The 19,698-nt window shown below is 40.3% G+C and overlaps 1 protein-coding gene across 1 annotated transcript; it reads left to right on the forward strand.

Annotated features, from left to right (window-relative positions):
* Window positions 1-9,829: 9,829 nt before the first annotated feature.
* On the forward strand, window positions 9,830-12,008 carry LOC127534682 (E3 SUMO-protein ligase ZBED1-like). Its single transcript, XM_051950533.1, has 2 exons — window positions 9,830-11,277; window positions 11,510-12,008. The coding sequence occupies exons 1-2, from the start codon at window positions 9,841-9,843 to the stop codon at window positions 11,858-11,860; spliced, it is 1,788 nt and encodes a 595-aa protein (XP_051806493.1). The 5' UTR covers window positions 9,830-9,840; the 3' UTR covers window positions 11,861-12,008.
* Window positions 12,009-19,698: the final 7,690 nt, after the last annotated feature.

Raw genomic sequence — 19,698 nt, forward strand, 5'->3', positions numbered from 1 at the left:
ATAATAAATATAATCTAGAGGCTTTGTCATTCATATGAGCCATTTCTGATTCCAACTGATCAACTACAAATCCAGCTGTTATTTGTTGTTCCTACAACTTAAGAGAAGTGACAAGACTTTTGTCAGGGACTGTAGATTGCACCAACAGATTATGTCTGTTGATGCAATCTACAATCTGGAGCACCAGCAACATGCAATAAACAACAGCTATGTAGATTATAGGGTATGTGCTGTAAATAGCAGGGTGTTTTTTATGGAGTCAGAATTCTTTTGAAATTTTAGGGGCCTCACCTGGGAGCTGAGGCATTTTGACTGCCAAAAACTGCAAACCAATAGTTAGACATTTTTCTTACATGTAAAGCAGGTAAAGTTAAACATGTCAGGTCATATTTTACATCCTGCATTTCACAATATCTAAATATACCTGCAATATTTACCACTGTTCATGATACTGTGCTAGATAGATACACATAGACAGACACGAAATAATGTACAAAAGAGCATGCAATTGAAATGTTTTATTTGAAATTAGTATGTACACATGATGATGTCAAACAGGCAGTGAGACAGAGGACACCCCTGCAGAGGCCAGAGGAAACAGGAGTGTGTAAGGTTAAGGTGGTGGAAGCAGTTTAACCTACAGCAGCGCTCTTCAACATGGAGTGTGCAAATGCATTCAATGGCCACATTTTTCAGTTCAAGAACTGTTAAATCACTCAAAATCTGTCATACCACTACTTATTGTTGAGAAAACTCTTTAATTTAACAGACCACAAAATTATTATACACTATGGGTCAAAAGTTTTACAACACCCCACTGTTTCCATTTTTTATTGGAAATTGTGCATGTTAATGTCTCATTGTACTCTGAAATGAAAACACAAATAAACAGTTTTAAAAAAATCAATTTATAGACTACAATGTATTCTAAACTCCTGACTCATTAAAGTAGCCACCTGTGTGTAATGAGTGACTATGTGTGACTGATGGATAAATGTCACTGTAAAAGTAACCCAGAAACTGCAAACACATTTACAGGTTTAGATTTGAACAGAATGGTCAAAGCTGCATACGTCTGTCCATGCATGTAACTTTATGAAGTTAAACCTGAGCTGTGCAGCAGTTTGTAGGTAAAACATTAAAAAGGGGAAAAAAAAAACAGTTCAAGTGAATTGTGTAGAACACGGAAGGTGTTTTCCAGTGAAACCACAGACAATTTTTAACCCACAGCTTCTTCTCATATGACTATGACACACAAGTTTCCACCTGTCCTAATCCTTCAATTAGAGCTAAACTGATGAAATACCAGCTCTATGCAGGGCTTCGGTAGGGTTACTAACAGAATAAATGCTGTGCTGAGATGTGTGTGTTTTCTACAACACATCCAGCTCCACACATGGACCTGCTGTACCGTACATGTAACCTTCAGATCTGGTCGCAGTATTTTTTGCAGAGAGTTCTATTTGCAGAGATGAATATACAAATTTCATCACAATTTAAAGAAATGTGTTTTTAAAATTGAAAAAAAAATATTTCAAAGAAACAGTTGAGGCACCTGTTTCAGATGTTTGTAGCCCATTCAAGAGATGTTCATCATAATCACACATCATTCATACACGAGTCAGAACTGGACGACATTTTACGTCCCACCCATCAAATTTTAAATAATTCATGTACAAAATACTAAAACATGCAGTTATTGTGTAAATGTTCTTGTCATGAGACCAAATCTAGAAAAAACTAGGAGAAAAGAATGTTTGAAAATATTTTTTAAAATACCAAATAAATCTGGAGTTCCCCCTAAAATCACATTTGTCTCTTGCCCCACTCCCCTGATGACCAAAATGAATTTCTAATAAAACAGTTAAAATAAAATTTAGATCTCCGTTTTTTTGTTATTGATGTCTCTTATAATTGTAGGGGGGGGGGGTTAATTAACATAATATTTTAAATAAAATTATTATGCGTGGAACTTGACCCACAACATGTTAGCATAACCTTCTTAGCTGGAAGAAGAAAACAGTGAATCACACAATATGCTGGAATTAACATCATCAATTTTCCTAAAGAATACAGAGCACATCTATGTCCTCTCTTCTATTTTCCAGATTTCCATCACATTGTCAGCCTTGATTGAATGTCTCACTCTACCTCATATGATCAGGATCAGACTCATTCTTTGGACTGTTTTCCATCAGTGGTCAGCAGTAACAGCTAGCTAAATATCTAGCTTCTACTGTTCAAAAGTTTGGGCTCATCCAGACAATTCCATATTTCCCATGAAAACGCTCTTTTATCCATGTGCTAACATAACAGCACAAGGGTTTTCTAATCATCAATGAGTCTTTCAGCACCATTAGCTAACACAATGTAGCATTAGAACACAGGAGTGATGGTTGCTGGAAATGTTCCTCTGTACCCCTATGGAGATATTCCATTAAAAATCACCGTTTACAGCTACAATAGTCATTTACCACATTAACTATGTCTGCACTGGATTTATCGTTCATTTAATGTTATCTTCATTGAAAAAAATTCCTTTTCTTCAAAAATAAAAACATTTCTAAAAGACCCCAGACTTTTGAACAGTCGCGTGCATCCTGTAGAGTAAAGCCTTTTTATTCCTATGCTGTGTTAAATAATTTCTAGAAAACCAAATGTGTATGAAAACAGCTGAAAACAGTGTCTTAATATGATTGGTGTTAGCTACAAACTACAGTTTGTGAGAGGTTAGGAGACTCAGATGGACTATTACATGTTTCTTTTTTATTTAATTTGTTGAAAACAGAAATGCTCTCAATGCTAAACTTTAAACATGATTTGATATTTGGAGAACAGAGCAGTGAAAAAGTGGACAGAAAAAAAGTTTATTTTCTCTTTCATTTATTTGATCATTGTATTAGTTTGAATGGTGACAGCTCCAAATATGTGATAATTACAATAAAAATGCTTGTAGCTTCCATCCTTCATGATACAGGCCCTATTAGTCATGCTTTCTATAGTTACTACACCATAAATGTCAGGCTCTGGCTGCTAAAAAAGGAATCATAATGAGAGTAATTGCTGAGTGCCTATGGTGCCCACTTCTGCAATAAAAAAATATAAGCTCCACATTAACTGTGAGGGAACTTCAAGAATTACATAAATGTTTGATTTGGTAACATATACCTTATGTGTACCTCTTTCTCCTTGATTAAAGAAAACATTCATTCATTAAAAAATAAGCTGACATCTTTCCCATGCTGTGTTTCACAAGTTAAGTTGGAAAGTGGCCCCACACCACAACATGTACACGCTAAAAGCCCTCAGTCTGAATACCAGAGCCGTTCATCTGGCAGTAACCTCAGGCTTCTGACTGGAGTCTACTTGTTAGAGTGCCATTCACAGGAAAACCATGACTCTCTAATTAATACAACACAAGGTTATAGTTTGTGTCAGAAGGGCCATAACTCCAACACTTGCAAACACACAGGTTCAAATTATGTAACTGTCAAACAACAACAAAATACGAGCTGCAATATTCACAGACAACTTGTCAGATCATTTCAGAAAAAAAAAACAGGCAGGGCCTCAAATCTGACTCCCACAGAATCAAAACATTTATTGTTCAGTAGCCTTGGTATGTTTCATGATGCCATGCAAATTTTCTGTCCTCATACTAATTATATTTTTAGAGTTTTAGGCTACCGAAGCATGTAGGAGTGGATTAACGTTTCAATTTCTTTCTTTTTAATTTATTGATTTTTTTTCTGGTATTTTGGGCCCTCGGAACTTTTAAAAGGAGATGAGTGATTAAATTCTGGGGATGAAAAACACACTTGAGTTCTGTCCAGACTCCTGCAGACAGCGACAATGGCCGAGGATATCACTGGTTCCCCCTGCCATCCAAAACCTCGACCACTACTTGGTATGTAGCAGGAAGGGAACACCCTCTTGCCCATTCCCCTATGCAGCTCCTCCAAGCTCCCAGCAAAACACCTGAACAGTTATTTCCTGCAAGCTAGCACCCTCAAGATCAGTGGTTCTCTTCTTGTTTTCAGACTACGCTGGTCTTATGAGGATCGTACACTGGCAGCTGATGCATACTAAAGCAGATTTCCTGCTTGTAATAGCAATTTTGTCCAAATCAACCACACTGTATTTTTTAGAAGAATTTTGCAGTGATTTATTTAGTCTGTGATGCCTGTTCTCCCTGTGCCTGCATGGATTCTCACCAGGTTCTTGCTCCCGCATTCCAAACACATCCATCATCTATACATCACTTAATCCTCATTAGGGTCATAGGGAGGTGGAGTCTATCCCAGCTGACTGAGGATGAAGGTAGGAGACACCTGGACAGGTAACAGTCTATCACAGGACTACATATACAGACAAACAATCACACTCACATTTGCACCTACAGACAGTTTAGAATCACCAGTTAACCTCAGCATGTTTGTGGACTGTGGGAGGAAGCTGGAGAACCTGGAGAAAACCAATGCATGTGCCAGGAGAACATGCAAACTTCACACAAAATGATCATGGGAAGGCCAGGATGCAAACCAGGGATCTGCTAGCTGGAAGGTGACGGTGCCAACCACTGAGTCACTGTGCAGCCGTCCAAAAACATGCTGAGGTTAATTGGTGATTCTGAATTGTCCGTACTGAATCTGAGTGTGTTTTGGTTGTTTGTCTCTCTGCATGACGGGTGACCTACCCACTATGAACTCTACCTTCACCCTAAGTCAGCTGCGATAGGCTCCAGTCCCCACACAACCATACAGAGGATAAAGCGGTGTATAGATAGTGGATGGATGGATGTTCAAGATTAGCTTCTTTATTTATATACAGACAGTTCTCAACTTATGTCGGAATTCCGTTCCTGCAGCGCGGCATAACTCGATTTTCACCATAAGTTGGAACTCACATTCTCTTGTGCATCTCCTGTGGATAACACAGTCCAGTGTGGCATACAACTGGTGAATGAAAACAAAGATGTCTTCCTCTTACAGCGCCAGGTGATGACATATTCATCCGATCCATGTGCCAACGCAATCAGCTCCGTTGTAACGACTAAACGCCGTACGTCGAGGACATCATAAACTGAGGACCCCTTTTATTTAGATTTTCTGTACTGTGCTGCACATTGGATCATTGGTTTACACCGTCGCCCTGCAGCCAGAAGATCCCCGGATCCCGTCATGTTTCTGCATGGAGTTTGCTTGTTGTCCCTGTACATAAGTAGATTTTCTCCAGGTTCTCCGGCTTCCTCCCACAGTCCACAAACATGCTGAGGTTAACTGGTGATTCTAAATTGTCTGTAGGTGTGAATGTGAGTGTGATTGTTTGTCTCTATGTGTAGCCCTGTGATAGACTGTTTCCTGTCCAAGGTGAACCTGCCTTCACCCTCAGTCAGCTGGAATAGACTCCACCCCCCACACCCCTAATGAGGATTAAAGTGAATAGATAATGGATGGATGGATGGATGGATTTTCTACACTGTATTTATTGAGAACATCCACCTACCATCACAGTAAATGACTACACAGTTCTTTCTACACCTACAGGGTGCACCTTCTGCACATACATAGAGGGACACAGGGTCAGCAAATAAGTAATACTACATGTCTACATTTCTTGACTTTGACACTGTTCATTTAAGAATTCACTGTTTCAGGGCGCCTGTATAGCTCAATGGGTTAAGCAGGCAAACCATAGGGGCTGGTCTCCGAAGCAGCGGCCCGGTTTGTTTCCCGCTCGCAGCCCTTTACTGCATGTCTTTCCCCCATTTCCTGTCTCTCTCACTTTGACTATCAAAATAAAGCCGAAAATAGGTCAAAAAATATATTTAAAAAAAAAAAAGAATTTACTGTTTCTCATAAAACCATACGATGAGATGTTTCAGTCTTCTTTACATCTCTACATGTTTAAACACCACATGTGGGATTTTTCTTTTAAATTTATTATTATTGTTGCACCTTTCTGCAGCCAGGACTCCTTTCTCTTTGAACTTCTTTCTCACAGTTTCTCTTATCATGAGGAGAAATCAGCTTCTTGGAAAAACAGGTTTCGGTCCTGACTGTTTGTCTTTCTGTCCGCATCTGTGTTCTCACGCTTGTTATTGGTGAGCTATTTAGGTGTGCAGCATACTTTACGAGATTGTAATAGTCAGACATCTTACATAACCAATATGTTTGTTTTGCTCCAATAATGATTGAAATGTGATGAACCCAGCTCCATATTGATGCTTCTCATGTTTGGTGAATTACATCATCACTGAGATTTTATCAGACAGACCTATGGACAGATTCAATCATCTAGTTTAATGACAGACTTCCACTTTCAGCAAATATTTGGATCAGTATAAGATTTTAAAATTGCATGATAATCAGAGTTTGAATGCCAGTTTCACTGTATTTTCTGATCTGCTGTAGTCATGTTTAAATGAGTTTTTCTTTGTTCTTTGTCTGAGAATAAAAAAAACTAAAATGTCTTAGAAATGAGATGCACGTGTGCACAGACAAAGATCAGGTTTCTACATTTTTATAGAATGAATTTCCTATCATAATTCAAGAGCATTTTAAATTGATTTGAGGGCAGCATTTATCGATTTCATTCTCAGATTTTGTGATATTGTCTCTCAGAACTCTGCTCTCGCGCTCAAATTTGCTCTGAGCGTGCTCAAACTGTGTCCTCGCACTCGGTTAAGATGCTGCTCGCGCAGATTTCCTGCGCTCAAACTCAAACTCTTCCTCGTGCTCTCACGGAACTTCTGCTCACGGATCTCTGCTCTGCTCTCAGATTTTTTGTGTATCAACGCTGTCAACCAATAGAAGGCCGGCGAGCTTTGCCCAATCAGATTATCCCTGTTTGTATACGGGTGCGTTCGCTGTTTTTCCAAGGAGCGTCGCATACGGGCGGGCACTCTTTCAACAGGTTTTATCCACTCCCAACCTCCGGGACTGTAATAAATGTGATTTCTTTTATTTTTTTTGACCACTGTTGGAATAAAATATTATTCAATGCATACAACAGCGTCTGAGATTCTCATTAAAATGGCTCTATTGTATAATAATAGCGGCATCGAACACTGCTTTTTGAGGTGTCCTGGTGGAGAAAACAATGTCACCATGACGCCGCTCGGGGACGGCTGCCATCTTGGTCCGGTCATCGTACTTACAGTTCAGTAGCAGAAAGAACCAGATGCCAGAGCACTGTGCCGCATATTCGTGTTCAAATCGCCGGATCGTCGAAAACAGGGCAAGATGGATTACTTTTCACAAGTAAGATTGAACATCACTATTGGTTGTATTTTGTGAATCGAATATTACTGTGCTGTATTTTTGCCCACCAGCGAAATCATGGCCAGCTAGCTAGGCTATGTTTACTGCCGGTGTTGACCCGTCTGTGAACTGAGACGTTATAAGTCATATTCCACTGACTTAGATTACAACTGACACAGGAAAGCTAAAACAAATATTACTGGTATAACACTGACCAGCGAATTTTACACAGGTGGCACAGACTGTATTGTTCACATGTAATTCACCTTAACAACAGTAAGCTAGCTCTAATGTGTCATACCCACCCACTTACTTAAAAATACAGACAACGGTGACAAAGCTCTTACTGTGTCCCTTGATGCTGAAAAAGCTTTTGATAGGGTGGAGTGGTGCTATTTGTTTGATGTCTTAAAGAGATTTGGTCTGGGGGGTAACTTTCTTAGGTGGATACAAACCATTTATAACTCACCAACAGCTAGTGTTATCACAAACGACCTCTGCTCTGAACCCTTTCCACTGGCTAGGGGCACCAGACAAGGCTGCCCACTAAGCCCACTACTATTTGCATTAGCTTTGGAACCCCTTGCGGTAGCTATTAGACTTAATGCAAACATAAAGGGTGTCTCAGTGAGGGGCACTATACATAAAATAGCTCTTTATGCTGATGATATCTTGCTCTTCTTGTCTTCTCCCGAAGGGTCAATCCCTGCTACTATGTCATTGCTGGAAGAATTTAGTAGTATATCTGGCTACAAGGTTAATTTTAATAAGTCTGAGGCAATGCCTATTGGTGGGTTAGATCTTAGTGATTTGACAGAGGACTTCCCTTTTAGGTGCTCTAACTCAGGTTTCACTTATCTAGGAATTAAAGTATCTCCTAATCTGTCTGATCTCTGCAAACTAAATATTTCCCCAATTATATGTGCTGTTAAAAGAGACTTACAACGTTGGTCGAATCTCCCTTTGTCCTTTATGGGCAGGATCAGTTTGATCAAAATGAATGTACTCCCAAGGATTCTCTATCCTCTACAGATGCTGCCCTTATGGACGCCCAGGAAAGTGGCCTCCAGTATTGAAAAATTGTTTTCTGAATTTGTCTGGTGTGGTAAGAAGCCGAGGGAAAAAATTAAGATCTTACAAATGCCAATCAGAGCTGGTGGTCTTGGACTCCCCAGTATACTTTTTTATAACTGGGCCTGTCATGCAAGGATAATCTGGGATTGGCTTCGCTCATATCTTGACTCAAGCCTCTGTATTGATTCCTGGGTTTGCTCACCTTTATCTCTGTGGAGCCTAACTAACTACAAAAGACAAAGCATCACGAAAGAGGTTAAAGCTAACCTGATAGTTTACAGTTCTGTAAGGGTCTGGAGGGATATTGTTAATTTCACTGGGAGAAAGGATTTGGTCTCTATGCTGACACCTATTTGTGGGAATGGGGATTTTATCCCAGCTAATAGCAGTTTAATTTTTGAGTTCTGGAAGTCCAAAGGCATTAAGGTTATTGGAGACTTATTCAAAGATGGTATTTTGATGTCTTTTCAGCAACTTCAATCTCAGTATGGTCTTCCCAATAAGCATTTTTTTTTGGGTGCTTACAGATTCGTCACTTTATAAAGGGCCTGAGTCTCCCCTCCCTCAATACTCCTAAATTGAATGCCCCAGAATCCTTTATTAACTGTAAAAAATCTTCCCATTTTATTTCCTCCTTTTACAACCTGTTACATGACATAGGTCCAACAAGCCTGTTTGATGTCAAATGTAAATGGGAAAGGGACTTAGATAATGAGTACATAGAAGACAAGAAGGCAAGAAGCTCTTAACTGTATCAAAAATTTGTTTTCTTGTAATCGATTGAGGGAAACTCAATATAAAATTCTTCATAGATTACACATAACACCTTTCATCCGGAATAAGATGGACCCAGACCTGTCACCGCAATGTCTGAAATGTCTCAGTGAGAGAGGGGACTATATTCATCTTTTTTGAAAGTGTAAATACATACTACGGTTTTGGTCTTGTATAGCAAGAGAGCTTAGCGGCATTTTCAAAACTAAAGTAACCAAAGATCCTGGTCTCTTCTTACTTGGCCTACCATCCAAGACTGTGACACTCCCCCCTCTTAAGTTTAAATTGCCAGATAAATTGTTACTTTTGGCAAGAAAATGTATACTGTTAAGGTGGATTGGGGACAAACCTCCGACTGTTACTATGTGGTACAAAGAGATTTTTTCTGTGCTCCCACATGAGAGGATTACAGTAGTGCTGAAAGGCAATGAACAGTTATTCTTGATCACTTGGCAATAGGCCCGCCAATGATACGTAATCGATTCGACGATGCATCGCGAAGCGGGGCTTACCCAATGCGGCATCGATGCGGCAACGTCACATAATCGATTATCTGTGTCATTGTTTATTTTCTGCCCTTCCATGTTAATAAAGTTGTAAACTTTCAGTTACTTCTGGGGGCATTTCCAGAGCAACGTTACAATGACATGCGCAGTACGTTGTGCTACAGCTACAAGCAGTCGCATCCCGCAGCAGTGCTAAAAATAGCAAAACAACACCAGCACGAGAGATGGCTCAGGAGGAGTTGGTAGAAAACCGGGTGCTAAAAGACGCACCCCAAACTTTTAAAGCGGACATCTGGCAACATTTCGGATTCTACGAAGTTGATGGGAAACTGGACAAGACTCACGCGGTGTGTAAAACATGCCACGCTAAAATTAAACATGTCAGTAATACAACGAACTATAAGAACCACGTTGATCGTTGGCATCCCGAGTTGAATTCAAAAGCAAAAACAGTTGAGCCATCCCAGCTAAAAATATATGAGTCGCTCACGTCAGTGTTGTCTCCCACATCAGAGAGAGCAAAGAGGATCACGCGAGCAGTGGGGTGTTTCATAGCGAAAGATCTACGACCCTATTCAGTCGTAGAATGTAAAGGGTTTCGCCATATGATTAAAACGCTGGAGCCCCGGTACACTCTGCCGACAAGAGCTACGTTCACTGATACTGTAGTTCCCACACTGTACAAAGAAACCAAAGCAAAGGTAATGGAATCATTGAGCAAAGCTAGTCATGTAGCCATTACAAGTGATGCCTGGACTTCAGTCGCGACAGAGTCCTATGTAACTATAACTGCACATTGTATTAGTGAAGATTGGCAGATTGTAGGATATGTGCTGCAGACGAGATCAGTCTATGAGAGCCACACTGGAGCTCATATGGCGAAGCTATTGTTGGATGCTGTGGAAGAATGGCAGCTAGCAGGGAAAGGTGTTGTGCTGGTGACGGACAATGCCGCCAATATGTTATGTGCTGCTGAAATTGGAAAGTTCCCCCATGTCAAGTGCTTTGCGCATACGTTGAACCTCGCTGCACAGCGGGCGCTTAAACTACCAACGGTAGCCAGGCTTCTGGGAAGAGTCCGACGTATCTCAGCATACTTCCATCGCAGCACAAAGGCTCTGCACCTATTTGAAGAAAACCAGAAAGTTGTTCTCAAACTGAAAACTCCACTCAAACTGATAACTGATGTCAGCACAAGGTGGAACAGTGCACATGACATGATCGAGAGGTTCTTGCAACTACAAGCTGCAGTGCATGCCACCCTGCTGTCACCTGCCTTGGATGTGGATGAGGATGACATTGTCACTCTCAGCAGAACAGATCTGGCTAATGCAGAGGAAGCAGTGAAGATCTTGAAACCAATGAAAGAGGCCACTCAGTTGATGGAACAGGCACGCAATCCAACAGTCAGCCTCATTGCCCCACTTCACGCCCAAATCCTCCAGCGCATGGCAGACACTATTGGAGACCCACCAGTGATCCGTGATGTGAAGACTGCCGTCAGAACAGATCTCCTTAAGAGGTACAGCACTGATGCAGAGAAGAAGATTCTTCTTAGATCCTCTGCCCTGGATCCTCGCTTTAAGTTGCTTCCTTTCCTGCCAGAGGAGGAGAGACTGGATGTCTACGCAGCAGTCACTTCAGAGGCTGCATCCTTGGAGGTAATTAATTTGAAATTAGTTAAATTAATAATTTCTGTTTGTAAAACGTATATAATATAATAACTACCAATTATAATAATGTAATTTTATGTTAAACAGCGACATAGTCAGTAAAATATTTAAGACTGAGGAAAAATAAGAAGAAAATTTGTTGTGATGTGAGCTGAAGCATTGGATGAGAAAATGCTAACTGCTGCTGTTCTTTTGCTCTTATTTCTTTTTTCCAAAATAGGAGGTGGAGGACAGAAGAAGAGGACGTGGGTCAGAATCAGCCCCTGGAGGAACAGGAAGTTCAGGGACCCAGGAAGAGTTGCTGTCTGTGGATGATGATGTGTCAGCAGGCCCCTCTGCTCCCAAGAAAAGGAGGACCACCGCATCACTGCTTGAAAGTTTGCTGGGAGATTCATTCAGTGGCAACCGTGAACCTGCAATACAGGTCAAGACCCCTATGCAAAGGCGGAGGAGGAAATGGATTTGTACTGTAAGTCTTCATCTGTGGCTCTCAAGGAGGACCCCTTGGACTGGTGGCATCGCCATGCAGGCTCATTTCCTATCCTCTCAAGGTTGGCCAAAAAATACTTGAGCATCCCAGGGACAAGCGTGCCTGCAGAGAGAGTGTTCTCCACCACAGGAGATATTGTCACGGCAAAAAGAAGCACTCTTGACCCAGAGCATGTTGATCAGCTTGTGTTCTTACACGGCAACCTTGAAATTCCAAAATGCTGAACAGTGAGAAGTTATGTAGGCTTAGGTCAAACTGTATATGTCACAGTACCAGTTGTATTTTTGTTAGTTTGTATTTTAGTTGCATGGTTTGGAGTGGTTATTTTAACTAGTTTTTATTTTATAGTTGCATGGTTTTGTTTGTAGTGGTTATTTTGTTATGTTTCTATTTTGTAGTTGCATGGGTTTATTTTGAGTGTGCATATTTACTGGGTGGAGTGATCTTTTTTTTTTTTTTTGTGAGTTGTAATTAGTGAAGACAGCTGGCACTGATTTAGCGGAGACTGCGATTGATTGGACAGAGCTACCTGAGCTGATGAAGAAAAGAGGGACACATGTGCAACAAAGGAGGACTAACAGAGCGCACAAGGGGGAAACCAAGCAGAGGACTAACAGAGCGCACAAGGGGGAAACCAAGCAGAGGAGTAACAGAGCGCACAAGGGGGAAACCAAGCAGAGGACTAACAGAGCGCACAAGGGGGAAACCAAGCAGAGGAGTAACAGGGCAGCCGTGAGTAGAACCGGGGACCGACGGGGAACAAAGTGGAGCGACACAAGAGTGGACCGAGCCAAAGAAACTCCACGCTACATGCAGTAAGCAGCGCTGGTTCGAGGGGAGAGGACGGAGGCGGACTGAGTCGGGTCGTGGCTGCACGGAGGCAGGAACGGAGGGCTGAAGTGAGCGACGGATGCCGAGGAGGATTGATACAACGCAGATTCCCAGATAAGTGAAGGGACACGAACCATCCTACCCAGCAGTGTGTGTGTGGTTGGTTGTTTTTATGGTGTGCCGAAAACTGAGTGACGCTCCCTCTTCCACAGCGCTGCATCACGTCGGACCAGCCGTGAGGAGGACTCGGAGGTACGGAGGCCAAGGAGGAAGTGTGCGGCTCGTCACTCATCGCCCTGCGTCGCCTGTTCCCCAGAGAATATTCCCTTGGAAGGACTATTACACCGGCCAAGATAAGCATAGCCTCAAAAAGACCAGTGTGCTCTGTTTTATTGATCTGATGCCCCCAACGGGACTGTTTTTTTTTTTATAGATTTTAGTAGGATTTTAGTCTATTTTTTTAAGAGATTGTTTTTATCTTGTGTTGGTGGTTTTAAATTGAGGAAATAAATGTCCTTCATTGCTCATTGCATTTGTGCACGTTTTTTAACAGTGGAAAATCAAGTCTTTTGACTGCTGGTAAAAAAGTATCTGAATCTGTGCAGTCCATGTGACATATATTTCCTCACTCTGAAACAGATTGATGGTGAACCCAGACTAAGACGTTTGTAAAGGAAAAAAAAAGTAGTAGGCTAGGCCTACACGTTTTATTTTTGGTATACAATTTATTTTATTTGCACAAATTGATATTTTGGTGTATACAGCTGATGTAACTGATTCTCAGGTATATTGTCCTTGTCTTAAAGGCACTAAGCAGCTGCTGTTTTTCTGTTTCTTTTTTTTGAGAGAGAGAATTTACTTACACTTCTTGAAAATAAGTTTCACAGTAATAATGCACTGCAGAGAAGAATAATATTGTTCCTAGGTCCTCTGTAGAGGCTTCCTTGCCTTAAAGGAGAAAAGTTTTGGGTGGGAAATGGTAGTAGACTAGGCCTACACCTTTTATTTTTGGTTTACAATTTATAATTCATTTTATTACAAATTGATGTTTTTCTACTTGCAGCTGATTTAACTGCCTGAAGAAGTGGTAATTATACACAAATAGTAGCCAGTTTATTAATAAATTTTGTTGTTAAATATATCTGACTACTTGTATTTACTCATGACTGATAAAAAATGAACCATGTTGTTTGCAGTAATATAAAATTTAGATGCATCGTAGAATCGAATCGAATCGTGACCTTGCCGAATCGAATCGAATTGAATCGTGATGGTAGGACCAATGCACACCCCTACTTGGCAACCACTCATGGACTACCGTCCTGCGGAGAGTCATAATTTATTGTCCAAAGGATTTTCTTATTTTAATTGGAAGCCCTCTGGACCAAATACAACCACTGGACATACTCATCCAGATTTGAGACTGGATTTAAATTTAATGGACTTTGGCAGGTGGACATAGAATAATAAGTTGAAATGAACATGATATGGAAATGGGGTACTTAATGTCCTATTTTATTTTATTGTAAATCTTTCTTTTGCTTTAATTGTCTCTTTTTGGTTGTGTCCATGTATATGTCTTTAACTGTTACATTATTCTAAAATTTCAATAAAATTGTTGCTTAAAAAAAAATACAGACAACTGAACATCTGACTGTAGAATAGTTTGCAAACAAGGTTATTCACAGTTTAAGCAGTTTGGGTTCATTATCGGTCTGGGGCCAAAAGTATAATCTGTTTTTCTGACCAAACCAACAAACGAAAAAGGGAAAAACGGCTCAATTTTCCTTTTTTCGTTTTCAACCAAAAACGAAAAAACGGTTTTTTCCTTTCTCAATTCAAAACCAAAAACGAAACCAACACAAGCAAATTACGGCCGAATTTCGTTTGATGGATTTCAATTTTCCGTTTTTTCGTTTCAGGTCTCAAAACGAAAAAACGGAAGCACGTGACCCCTGACCGTCACGGGTCAAATGGACTCCCTACCAAAATAAAAGCCTTACTGATAAATGGGTAATAAAAGATAAATTACGTTAAATAGCGTTTTTATTTTTGCACAGTATTTATTATATACACTACTAGGCTTGTGATAATGTTAGAAAATAATAATTATTATTAACAATACTACTACTACTACTATAATAATAATAATAATGATAATGATAATAATAATAATTACAGGTCTGCTGCCTGACCTGGATACATCTAATGCGCGGACGCGAGATCGTTAAATGTTCACCTTTGCGATAAGTGTGACATCAACCGGCACTCCGGTTGATGCTATGTCTGTTGATCATAAAATACATGGGTCATTTTAACTTTGTGACATGTCAGCTGCATGGCCTGTGCTGATGAGAAACTCGGTCGTCCAGGGGCCTGTTTCACGAAGCAGGTTGAAGAAACTCTGAGTTTCATCCTCAACTCTGAGTTGATCTACTCTGAGATAGAAAACTCTGAGTTTTCGGTTTCACAACGGCTGATTTGAGTTGGTTTAATCAACTCGGAGTAGTTTGACCCGGAGATAAGTGCGTGCACCGCAACTCTGAAAAGACAGCATGGAACCCCGATTCGACGAGTCACCATGGAAACGGGGAAGCGAAAGTCTGCGTTTTTGAACTGGAAGTTTTTAACGCGCTCATATGGCAAGTTTGAACACGTTTTTAGAAAGAAGTGCAACACCGCTGCAGCTGCAAAAGAGAGGGAGACGACGTGGAGAACACTCCAATGCGTAACTTTAAATGTATTCCTTTGTAATCGTAATAATATTACAGGGAATAACTGTCTGAATGGTAGCCTAGTAAGTTAAGGGAAACGGTTCTTTTCGAGCTGCCTCATCCAGCTGTTCTCAACGCGTAAAGCGGCATGGAGGAGCAGCAGTTCTACTCCAAGCTCCTCCCGGACGACCGAGTTTCTCATCAGCACACGCCATGCAGCTGACATGTCACAAAGTTAAAATGACCCACGTATTTTATGATCAACAGACATAGCATCAACCGGAGTGCCGGTTGATGTCACACTTATGGCAAAGGTGAACACTTAACGATCTCGCGTCCGCGCATTAGATGTATCCAGGCCAGGCAGCAGACCTGTAATTATTATTATTATCATTATCATCATTATTATTATTATTATTATTATTATTATTATAGTAGTAGTAGTACTATTGTTGTTAATAATAATAATTATTATTATTTTCTAACATTATCACAAGCCTAGTAGTGTATATAATAAATACTGTGCAAAAATAAAAACGCTATTTAACGTAATTTATCTTTTATTACCCATTTATCAGTAAGGCTTTTATTTTGGTAGGGAGTCCATTTGACCCGTGACGGTCAGGGGTCACGTGCTTCCGTTTTTTCGTTTTGAGACCTGAAACGAAAAAACGGAAAATTGAAATCCATCAAACGAAATTCGGCCGTAATTTGCTTGTGTTGGTTTCGTTTTTGGTTTTGAATTGAGAAAGGAAAAAACCGTTTTTTCGTTTTTGGTTGAAAACGAAAAAAGGAAAATTGAGCCGTTTTTCCCTTTTTCGTTTGTTGGTTTGGTCAGAAAAACAGATTATACTTTTGGCCCCTGACCATTATCAACAGATATGCAAGCTTGGTCAGAGATGCTGTACCATCATCATTTGATGAGAGCTCCCACCTTCTAGCTCTGAAAAACAATGGAGGCCTACTGATTCCATCACAAGGCACAGTGAAGGTTTGATTTTATAATCTTGTTTATTTTTTTTATATTTGCATGTTAAAGTTGCTTTGTTCTTTATTTTCTCTGTACTGTAAAGTGTCTTTTAGCACTGTGTAAAGCGCTATATAAATATAATTTATTATTATTATTATTATAAGGTGCTGAGAGTTGCAGAGAGGGTGATTCACCAGGCTTCAGCAAAACAAGCTCCAAAGGTGTCAACAGTCACACACAACGTCTAGGAGGAGACTGGAATGGAGGTGGTTTTTCTGCTTGGGGAACACATTGAAGAAACACAGTTTGGTATCGACAACCAACATTCCAGCCTGTTGTCATTGGTTGTGTCCGTGGCTGCACCATGTTGCCAAACTTACCTGTCTTGACCAGCAGAAAGGGAGCACGAGAAAGAATCTCTGCAAAACAGTCCTCTTTCATTGGTTTTAGCTGTAAAACATTTGTACATGTGTAAATGTGGTTTAGGGCAGGGATGTCATGTTCTTGTGTTAACTTGAGAATTTACATTTACATTACATTTTATTCTCTCTGCTTTGTACATCTATATGATATATATATATATATATATTCATTTTCTGATATATATATCTTTTTTAATATATATGTATGAATTATATTGAGTATATATGATTTATATAACAATTTTCTCTGATATATTGATTATATTAATACTCCAGATATGATTTATATATATTATGTTTTCAGATATATTGATTATATTGATACTACATACATGATTTATATATGTAGTATGATTTTCTCTGATATAATATATATTCCTTTTCTCTGATATATAACTTATATCTACTGTTTTATATAGAAATATGTGTTCATTAGTCAGTATATGTAAATATAGCGTAATCATATATTGTCTCTTCAAATTATTAAAATAATTTACTTTACTGCTATTACCTGCTTACAGTGTTTGCAAAATACTTGTCTACAGTCGAGCTTAATATCAGAATATTCTATTACTGTTAATCCCGCTATGAATATTAAAATACGCTGAACCATTTCTCCTGTATCATAGATACATGTATGATGTTTGCAACGAATAAAAAAGCATGAAAATCAGTTTAATATTCAGAGTTAAGATGGATTAAATGCGCTGTCAAACAGCACTGCGTGGCGCAGGTGACCAGACCAAGATGGCGGTCCCACCACTCGTCTGTGGCGTCTACTCTTTATATATGTCTATGCAGTAGATGGCTTGCTAAAATGGACCGGCAAAGTCGAAGCGCTCAGGCAAGTTATTTTTAAATTCATTTTAATGAAAACTATAAAATACTTATTTGATCATATACCTGGTTTTAAACATACATGAACACCATACAAAATGTATTTATATATCCCTGTATTTTCTTTGTTTTGTTTTGAGAACGATTTATATCATTAATAATTGGATCCTATCCTCATCAGGATAGTGTAGTGGGGGGTTTTGGCCAGGAACGGGGGTTCCAGGCAGGAACAGAAGGGGTCCAGGCAGGAACGGGGGTCCAGGTAGGAACGGGGGGGCCAGGTAGGAACGGGGGGTCCAGGCGGGAGGAAACCGGTGATGAGTTGCTGGGGAAAACGGACGAGGGTTCTGGGTGGCTGGATCCCGGACAGCTGGTTCTGAGTGGAGGCAGGAGAAAACAACATAAGAAAAAAGGCAGGAACTCAAACAGATTTTGCAAGAGGCTAGAGAGCGAACTGAACTGCGTGGTCCTTGTTCAACAATCTGGCAGGGAGTGGAAGGATGAGCCGGTTCTTATTGCTGGGGTGAGTAATCAGAGTGATGTCTGTCAGCTGTCCGGGAGCCGTAGAGGTGGTTGATTGCCTGAGTGGAGTCAGCTGGGAAGCTGAACTCCACTCAGGCACCGAGCTGTAAGGGAAGACAGGGGCAGAGGAGCGGATGGGAGACCAAGGAGACAGAAGGAGAGACAGGGGCTGAGGAACAGATGGGAAAAGGGGATATTGGGGATGTCAGGTGGGAAGGACTGTGGTGAGGAAGGAGCCCTGACACCGTGAGAGCAAGAGGAAGAGTTTGAGTTTGAGCGCAGGAAATCTGCGCGAGCAGCATCGTAACCGAGTGCGAGGACACAGTTTGAGCACGCGCAGAGCACATTTGAGCGCGAGAGTAGAGTTCTGAGAGACAATATCACAAAATCTGAGAATGAAATCGATAAATGCTGACCTCAAATCCATTTAAAATGCTCTTGAATTATGATTGGAAATTCATTCCATACATTTTGGGGGTGGGAAACTTTGAACAAAAGTTGGTACACATAAGTGGAAAGGACAGAAGAGACAAAGGAGAGCAAGACTCTCTTCTTTGTTTGTCTGTGGTGGTGGATGGATGTTTTTGTTCTCACATGGTTCCAGTGGGTGGTCGACTGGATGAACGCAGCCTGTTGCTTGCATCAGTTGTCAGCACTGCCTCCTTAGGGTTACTATAGAGGATTATAGACGTTGTACAGACACGATATTGTAAATGTTCAAACTGAAACTACAGCCCTTGAGCATATTTCATGTATTCTTCTCATGATACAGTCACATAATCCGATGTAACTGTAAATGCAATTCTTCACATCATCCTTTCATGCTACGACATTCCTGTTGCACAGCAGTCCGTCTCCAGTCACTCCCACACAGTCCATCAAGAACAGCAATGAGGGCAAAACAGACCTGTTCAATTAGGGATGAATGTGATTACTGCAGCATTGATCAAGCAGAACACTGTACAGACCTGTCTCCTGACAGTAGGATTACACTACAAAACATGTTTATTGCCTAATGACAGGGGACATACATGACTCCAGAACTCAGTTGTCTCCAAGGAAAGGAAGAAGATGAAGATGAGGTGATCAGTGAAAGCAGTTTTGATTGTCATCAAATTCATTACAAACATTGCTGGTGCCCATATAATACGCCCCATAGACGGATTTTTCCACTAGCACCACAATGACAGGGACATTGATGATTATAGTCCAAATAGTTTAAGAAATGAAACATTTCTTGCCCTGAAATTTGTTGCAAATATGGCACTGAACAAGCAGGGTCCACAGGCTGGACACCAGTAGCAAAGACATCTCGATTTATATTGCTTCAGTTTTAAAAACACATTTGTTATAACAAATGATCATATGAGCTCATGTACACGACTGTACATGAATCTCAGACCCAGATAGCAAACTATGGTTGAATCAATGTTGAGACCTAACGTCGAAATTATACAGAAAGTGCAAGGTTGATAAAATGTTGAGTCAACGTTTGCTTACATAGATTACATGTTTGCAAACATAGATTCAACATTAATTAAACATTGACCTGTCAAACATTTTAATTAAACCAAAATACAACGTAGATTCAATGGCATCTTTTAAACACAAACTTCAATGTTG

The sequence above is a fragment of the Acanthochromis polyacanthus genome, chromosome 7 (genome assembly GCF_021347895.1).
Source record: "Acanthochromis polyacanthus isolate Apoly-LR-REF ecotype Palm Island chromosome 7, KAUST_Apoly_ChrSc, whole genome shotgun sequence".
Lineage (NCBI taxonomy): Eukaryota > Metazoa > Chordata > Actinopteri > Pomacentridae > Acanthochromis > Acanthochromis polyacanthus.

Bases quoted from the DNA above. Each gene is read 5' to 3' on its own strand.
- LOC127534682 (XM_051950533.1), top strand. From the start codon at position 9,841: ATGGCTCAGGAGGAGTTGGTAGAAAACCGGGTGCTAAAAGACGCACCC. The intron at 11,278-11,509 runs GTAATTAATTTG...TTTCCAAAATAG, and splicing joins CAGAGGCTGCATCCTTGGAG to GAGGTGGAGGACAGAAGAAG.